This window comes from Canis lupus, chromosome 28 (genome assembly GCF_011100685.1).
Source record: "Canis lupus familiaris isolate Mischka breed German Shepherd chromosome 28, alternate assembly UU_Cfam_GSD_1.0, whole genome shotgun sequence".
In the NCBI taxonomy this organism is placed as follows: Eukaryota; Metazoa; Chordata; class Mammalia; order Carnivora; family Canidae; genus Canis; species Canis lupus.
Genome location: NC_049249.1, coordinates 8,099,932 through 8,108,000, shown reverse-complemented (window position 1 = coordinate 8,108,000; position 8,069 = coordinate 8,099,932). Strand labels below are relative to the sequence as shown.

The 8,069-nt window shown below is 40.8% G+C and overlaps 1 protein-coding gene across 6 annotated transcripts in view; it reads left to right on the top strand.

The window, feature by feature from the left end:
- Window positions 1-489: 489 nt before the first annotated feature.
- Window positions 490-8,069, top strand: part of FRA10AC1 (FRA10A associated CGG repeat 1) — a 37,332-nt gene continuing 29,752 nt past the window's right edge. The window contains exons 1-6 of one of the 6 annotated variants that reach the window (XM_038578223.1): window positions 490-553; window positions 748-817; window positions 2,444-2,520; window positions 4,152-4,247; window positions 4,379-4,424; window positions 7,734-7,810. In XM_038578223.1, coding sequence (XP_038434151.1) covers window positions 2,444-2,520; window positions 4,152-4,247; window positions 4,379-4,424; window positions 7,734-7,810 — 296 coding nt within the window. In that variant the 5' untranslated portion in view covers window positions 490-553; window positions 748-817. Of the gene's footprint in view, window positions 554-647; window positions 859-1,196; window positions 1,364-2,443; window positions 2,521-4,151; window positions 4,248-4,378; window positions 4,425-7,733; window positions 7,811-8,069 lie in introns of those variants that run through there. The other 5 variants (XR_005380435.1, XM_038578222.1, XM_038578224.1 and 2 more) reach the window with 5 other exon arrangements.

Below are 8,069 nucleotides of genomic sequence, written 5' to 3'. Positions count from 1 at the left end.
TGTTCTAATTATGAGAACTGTTTTATGTAAGGGGGAGGAGAGGCAGATCGGAGACAGACGCTCCGCGAGGATGCTCCGAGGAGGCGTTACTAAGGTTACTAGAAAGAGGACGGCAGGTGATATGCAGGCAGGGCTTTTTCTGAAACCAAACATTTTCAAACGCAGGGCGTGGGCGTCGTGTGAGCAGTGCCACACGACATTAGATGATGGGCTCCCGAAGGGAAGGAGGCCCAGGAGAAAATCCAGGGCTTCGACTTGAGAAAGCAGGAAGCCTCTGCCTCCGCTCCGGGCCCCGTTCTCCGCCGCCTCCGTTTCCCGGGGCTGTTCTGGCTGTAGCACAAGGTCGCCGCGCCCCAAGACGGAGTCCTGTGAATGTGACACGCGGCCGAGTCGGGCCGGAAGCGGCGCCCAGTCGGGACCCGTAGAAAGAGGCGGGGAGCCGGCGGCGGCGGCGGCGGCGGCGGCGGCTGTCGCGGCGGCGGGGCGGTGCGGCCGGGGCGGTGCGGTGCGGCCGGCGCGGACCGGACGGGCGCTGCAGCGGCGCGCTCAGGCCGTGGGTCGTCGCTGTGGCCGCCGGGAAAAGGGGGAAGGACTCCGCGCGCGTCCTTGGCAGAGCGGGGAGGGGGGACGGGGCGTGCGATAAGGGCCTTGAGCGTATTTGGGGTCGGGGAGAAGGCCCTCCAAACTGGTTCCTCGCATGGTACTAGTTGATTATCTTTGTTTGTCTGTTTGTTATTCTTTTGGTAGGTTCTAGAAACACCCGGCGTCTCCCTTCTCGCATTTCTCTCGGCCCCTGTCAGTTGATTCGTGGCCTGAAGTGAGTGAGAGCTTCTTCGTGCAACCTCTCATTCGAGATGGGTATGGGATGCAGACGCCAGAGAAAAAAGAAATGGGCGAGCGGGAGCAAGGGTAGGAGGTGGTGGGAACAAGATGACGTTGATAATGGTCAGCAGGTACAGGATCGTTACATGTCAGACTGTCCTCTAAAACTCTTTGGAGGCTGTAACTCCTTTAACGTGGAGCCCTCTGAGGGCGGCAGTCTGACCACTAGCCTCACCGAGGCCCGGAGAGGTTAAGGAACGTGCACCACGGAAGACGAGTGGGAGGCTCAGAGCAGGGTTCCCCTGTGGTAGGCTGATGGCAAGATAAAATCTCTAAGCCCCACACAGCGGCCGGCCTCCTCAAGATGCCAAGAAAGTGAGGACCTCAGCGGTGAGGGGCTGGCTTGAACAGACGTGATACGACAGCCGGAGCAAGGGGTGTGAGACGGGAGCCTCCTTTACAGACGTGCCTTTACCTCCAACCCGGGCTAGGACCTCCCTCTCTAGAATTCTGTGGGCCAGGAAGGAGAGGTGTGCCCCAGGTACCAGAGTTTGAGAAAGATCACAGACTTCGTTTACTCGAGGTGGCCACGACTAGAACGTACCTTGTCCTATTAGGTCCAGGGCCAGAAAGCTTAGGGGGTGCTTTCCTCTTTTTCCTGCTGCACTTGTAATAGTAAATATTAAAGTTTAGACATTCTGATGGTATCATTTGACCAGGACTAGTTCCTTGTGGCCGTATGAATTGAGTATGATATCAAAAGTCCAATCATCTACTGATTTCCCATTAATGTGTGTCCCAAATTCAATATAATGCTGAAACCAGAGGTTTCCAACACAACTGAGTGACAATTGAAATCTTTCAGTATTTCTAAGAATTTAAGTTAAAGAAATGAGTTGGAACAAGATAAAATTAACTAGGCCAAAAGGCAAGACTGTTTACCTCAAAGAAACTCGGTTTAAAGGAAAAAGGAAACCTCAACATGTGTGGAAATAAACATAGGAAAGCTTCAATGCATCGATGGTGTACTGGTCACAGATACAGTAAGTCTAGTGGAGTATAATCATGTTAGCATATTCCAGAGAGGCAATCTGGAGTCGTTGGAATCATGAGTTTAAGAATCAAGTAGGTCAGTTTAGCCACTTATCTGCTATAGAATTGATTTACTTAACTTTGTCCTTGATTCCTTCATCTGTAAACTGGAGATAATAGTTCCTAACTTACAGAATTAGCATCATTTGTTAAGGACCTACCATAATGTCTGGAGCATAGTTGATGATAATAAATACACAGCAACTGTTAGTCCTCTTGAGTCAAAAGTGAAGCATCACAACCCTGTGTGCAGTCACACAGCAGCTTCTAGAGCTTGTTCTCAATGAGGTCAAAGAGTAGCCTCCTGGTAATTAAGGTGGAAAATGTTGAGTCATTTTCTGAAGGGTAAATCTGTTATTTCAAAGTGAATGAAAGTTTTAGGTGGCTGGATAGCCCACGAACAGTGATATATCCACCACGATCCATTAAAATTATTACGGCTTTTAAAGATAACTTATTTTTGAATTATTCTGTTTCCTGAACTATGGCAACTTAAGTTCTAAGTAACTGACTTTATACTCCTTTACAGATGCATGGACATGGAGGCTATGATTCTGATTTTAGTGATGATGAACAAGTTGGAGAATCTAACAAAAGGAAAAAAAGGTAAGTAATTTTTTTTTTTTTGTCTGTGTTTCAAATCCTTTCTAGATTGCGGTGAGGTATAAATAAGTATTTGAAAATTTTTGGATTGTGTTTGCATGGGAAGACAGTGTTGCTCTACTGAATGAATTTTTGTTTATTAAACTATAATGGATTGACTTGAGAATTTGAGAACAGTTATGTGAAAAATAAGAAAGTAATGTTTAACTTACTTAAAGGGATTTATGGAAAGGGAAGTGGGGGGAAAGGAAATCAATTAAAACTCTTAGATTTCTCTGTTGCATCTCTTTTTCATCCACCTTTTAAGGACTTTATTTGCAAACGTCATAGCTAAGAAGGGAGCTTGGTTGGTGGTCCCTTTGCAAGTACGTGACTTCAAAATGAGGTTAATGTGGAGGGTGAGATTGTGATACAGTGCAGTTTTATGGTTTTGGGAATGAACAGACTAAATGCTCAAAGGAGGGAGCTCATGGAAGTTTTTATTGAATTGGAAGGGACAAGAACTGTCAGCAAAAAAAACCTGGGCCTTATAAGAAGTGTGCATCTTGGTGATGTTGCTGTGTTAAGGGGCATTGTTTTCAGCTTGTAGTGCTTGGAAACTAGATTTTATCTGTTAACTTAGGAGTGGTTGACTGATTCATATTAACCAAACTTATAAAAATTGCTTTATTTCAGACTGAGAGCCATATCTTAGGCATACTAAATGGGACTGAACATTTTGTTAGATACTCAGACTTCATGGATAACCAAAAGAATAGAAATAATCATAATAAATTACATTGTATGGTTTTCTACATTTTCAGGATTTTTCATTCAGAAATACTACATTGTAAGAATAGAATTTGAGTAAATCTAGTTGAATAGTTTCTACTCTAGGGTTATATCTATCTTCTTAACTAGGGATGATCATCTGTAGTCTATATCACTTATAATCTAGCTCTTTTTTTGTATTATCAACCAAAAGCTTCAATATCTCTACTTTACAAACAGGAGAATTATGACACAAAGAGATCAAGTAACTTAACCTTGTTTAAGATTAAGATAGTGAATGACAGAGCCCAAGTTTGGATCCTGAAATCTGGGTGGCCTGACCCCAGAACCCATTCATTAGTTTCATCTTCTCAATTTATATTTATTTATTTATTTATTTATTTATTTATTTATTTATTTATTTATTTATTTATTTATTTATTCATTCATTCATTCATTCATTCATTTCATTCATTCATGAGACAGAGAGAGAGAGAGAGAGAGAGAGAGAGAGAGGCAGAGGCACAGGCAGAGGGAGAAGCAGGCTCCATGCGGGGAGCCGAGCGTGGGACTTGATCCCGGGTCTCCAGGATCACACCGTGGGCCGAAGGCGGCACTAAACCACTGAGCCCCCTGGGCTACCCTCTCTATTTTTTATGTATTAAATAAAGTTAAGAAATTAAGTTATTGGAGCAAGACTAACATGTCTCATTAAAGATCAGTGAGTCTTTTTTAAGACTTGAATTTTTAAAAATGTTCCAATTTTTAAAGTATAAAGAAACAGCAAATGCCTTTTGAGAAAATAATTTATAATAATTTTTCTTTTAATAATTTTTGATAATTTTTCTTTTATAATTTAATTAACTTTTCTTCATCACAAACAGGACAATTGAAGATGATTTACTGCTCAAAAAGCCATTTCAGAAAGAAAAACATGGAAAGGTGGCCCATAAACAAGTTGCAGCAGAATTGCTGGATAGGTATGTACTTCAGTGTAAATTACTTTTTTTTTTTTTGGCTTAAGATGTTTTTATAAACTCAAGGACTTGGAGATTTAATTATATTAATTAGAATATGGACATTTGAATTTGTTTAAAATTTGTCTTAACAGGGAAGAAGCAAGAAATAGAAGGTTTCATCTCATAGCTATGGATGCTGTATCCTTTTTGTATTTCTAGATTTTTATAACCAATAGAATATTTTAAATTTTTATTTATTTTTTTAAATTTTTTTATGATAGTCACACAGAGAGAGAGAGAGAGAGGCAGAGACACAGGCAGAGGGAGAAGCAGGCTCCATGCACCGGGAGCCCGACGTGGGATTTGATCCCAGGTCTCCAGGATCGCGCCCTGGGCCAAAGGCAGGCGCTAAACCGCTGTGTCACCCAGGGATCCCTAGAATATTTTAAAATCTACTTTTTTATTTCATAAAATCTTGTGAAGTCAGGTAGACCTAAATTATGTTTTTTTTTTCTAAATTATGTTTTTAAAGGTGTTTATTGATGTGCAGTCTTGTCATTTATACTTTTGAGTACAATTCTGTTTTATTAATACATAAGAAAGATTTAAAGACAAAAATAATAAAACATGGGACGCCTGGGTGGCTCAGTGGTTTAGCCTCTGCCTGCGGCTCAGGGCAAGATCTCCAGGTCCTGGGATCGAGTCCTGCATTGGGCTCCCTACAGGGAGCCTGTGTGCCTGCCTGTGTCTCTGCCTCTCTCTCTCTCTCTGTCTTTCATGAATAAATAAATCTTTAAAATAATAATAATAAAACATATTACTAATGATCTATAAATAGGTTTACAAAGTCCATGAACCTGCAGTTATTTTTCCAACCTGTATTTGCCACGCTCTCAACATTTCTCATTTTAGTACTGCTTTTATCTTTAGTCTCATTTTAACTCTTACTCTTTTACTATCTGGTTCTTGGCTTTTTAAGGTCTTCGTAAAACTTGTACCTAAAAGTAGATAGATGGGTGTGTGGACTGTCCTCAGACCTCTTGTGGCTTCATCTCTCAGGCATGACTTAGGACTATCTTTAAGCTGTATCTTGCTTCCGCTATTATAGCCATGTCTCACTTCAGCTTTTTGGTAAGACTGTGGCTCATTATTCTGACTGCTACCACTGGCCATCCATATTACAGTTGGGAATGTTGGAGAATGAAAGAGAAGCCAACCAAGACCTATAGTGTTTCTTGGTATTTATTATTACAGTCAGGATTAAGAGAAGGAGATGATGGCAATTAGATACATCATCTACCTATTGCCATCTGTTTCCTTTGTTATCATTCCTAATCTTTTTCTTTAACTTATAGAAATTATCTTACCACCGATTTATTCCTCTTCTAACCCAATGGCTTGGCTTTCCCATGGATCTCATCTGCCACTTGTTCCTTTAGTATTTCAGCATCTATTATGCCTTCTATGACCCCACTCATTTGAGGGTGTTGGGGGATCTAGTTATAGCCTGGTGAGTGTGAAAGTGTAGGTCCCCTTTTCTGGCATGGGGAGAGGTTGGGCCAGGTATTTCTAGGATTTCTGGCTAGAGTAGAGTAGATATTGTCTAAGTTTCCTCATGTTAGGCTACCCTCTCTCTTGATTATTCAATTAGAGAGAGCTTTGTTGGGACTCTTCTTGTCTATGCTTGTTGGGATTTTTAGGTTGCTAGCTTCTTTATTTCTGTTTGAGTTTATGAGTCAAAAAGAAAACCTGAGTAACTTACTACCATGTCATACCATAGGTCTTGAGCTCTCTAGCTGTTATGCCTTCGACTCCTCACCTTTCAGAGTCTTATATTTGTTTAAGATATAATTTCCAAGGTTTTTAGTTGTTCTTGGTGGGAAGAATAGGGAGAAGTACATTTTTGTCTACACCATCTTCCTGGAACCAAGGACCCATTCAGCACCTATTTTTGTAAATAAAGTCTTATTGCCACATACCTGTGCTTATTCATCGAGGTGTTATCTGTTCCCACTTTCATGCTAAAATGACAGAGCCAAGCTGTTGTGACAGGTACCATATTGCCTGCGTATGTACCATTAACAGAATTTGCTAACCCTAGTTTTAAAAGATTGAGGTGACTTGCCGTGATTGTATGACCAGTTAGAGACAGGCCAAGAGCAAATCTCTGGATATCTGGCTTTCTCTTTTTTCTTTTCTGAAAGGTTAGCTGCTTTGTTGCCAGTTTTGGAAGTGTTATATTCTGATTCAATATTCTATTAGAACATATTGTGATGAATTAAGTCATTATTTACCTTTGACATAATAGGGTGTAATCAGACAGCATTATGGATGAGATCAGTTCTGTAATTTGCATGCTCTGCTCTGGAGAGAATACCATTGAGCTTTTTAAACAAAAAAGTAAAATGCTCGTATATCTTGTTATATTGCATTAAAAATAAACATGACTGGGATGCCTGGGTGGCTCAGTAGTTGGGCGCCTGCCTTCGGCTCAGGTTGTGATCCCGGAATCTAGGATTAAGTCCCGGATTGGACTCCCTGCAAGGAGCCTGCTTCTCCCTCTGTCTGTGTCTCTGCCTCTCTCTCAGTCTGTGTCTCTCATGAATAAATAAATAAATCTTTAAAAAACAATTAAACATGACTGAATTCCTTAAATATTGAAAGTATAAAAAAGAACATCTGATTTGTTATATTTACATATTTTTGAAAGCCTAATATTAGGATTTAATATATAAAATTTGTATCTTCTATTTTAGAGGCTTTTTCATTACTGGAATAATTAAATTATATCTTGTAGTAATAAAATGCAATTTGTACTCCTTACCTTTAATTTGAAAAAATATTCAAAGCAATATAAATGATATTCAGTAGAAAATGAAAGCCCTTCTGCTCTACATTGTTGACTCCTTCTAACAGTTTAATATTTAACCTTTTAGATATATTTTTTAAAAGATTTATTTATTTATTTCAAAGAGAGAGAATGCCCACCTGCATGTGAGTGGGGGGAGGGGCAGAGAGAGGGAGACAAGCAGACTCCCCACTGGGTGTGGAGCCCCATGTGGGGCTCAATCCCAGGACCCTGAGATCATGACCTGAGCTGAAATCAAGAGCTGGACGCTCAACTGACTGAGTGAGCCACCCCTGTGTCCCCTTGTAGATATTTTTTAAAAACCATAAGCATGTACAGTATCTATTTGCATATTTATTTATTTACTTATAATTATTTTTATTTATTTGACAGCACAAGCAGAGGGAGTGGCAGGCAGGGGGAGAAGGAAAAGCAAGCTCCCTGCTAAGCTGGGAGCCTGACATGAGGCTTGATCCCAGGACCTGGGATCATGACCTGAGGGGACAGTAGATGCTTAACTGACTGAGCTCCCCAGGTGCCCCTGTATTTGCATATTTAAAAAACTAAGTAGACTCATGCTGTTTTTCTCTCCTTACTCATATATCATAGGCACAGAACAACTCCTGAGCAAGTCAAATCCTTAATTTTTTGCATTTCAGTATCAAAGGCATACAAAGTTTGTAAATGACTATATTTTATACTATGGTGGCAAAAAAGAAGACTTCAGGCGATTGGGGTAAGTGTCATGAAGCTTACATAGAATGTGAGAAAGGTGTAGATGTCTTTAAAGATCCACAGCTACTGTGTCTTCTGATTCTGTCATTCTTTTCTGCTTTCCATTTATAGTACCCTAAAGTGAAGAGGCTATCCACAACTTCTTGCTAAGTACCTCATCATGAATCCCATTTCTCTGGCAACAGGCCTCAGGTAGCCTGTTGAGCCAGATCTGCGCCTGGCAATAATAGGATATGTGAGGGATACTCATGTGCCTGATT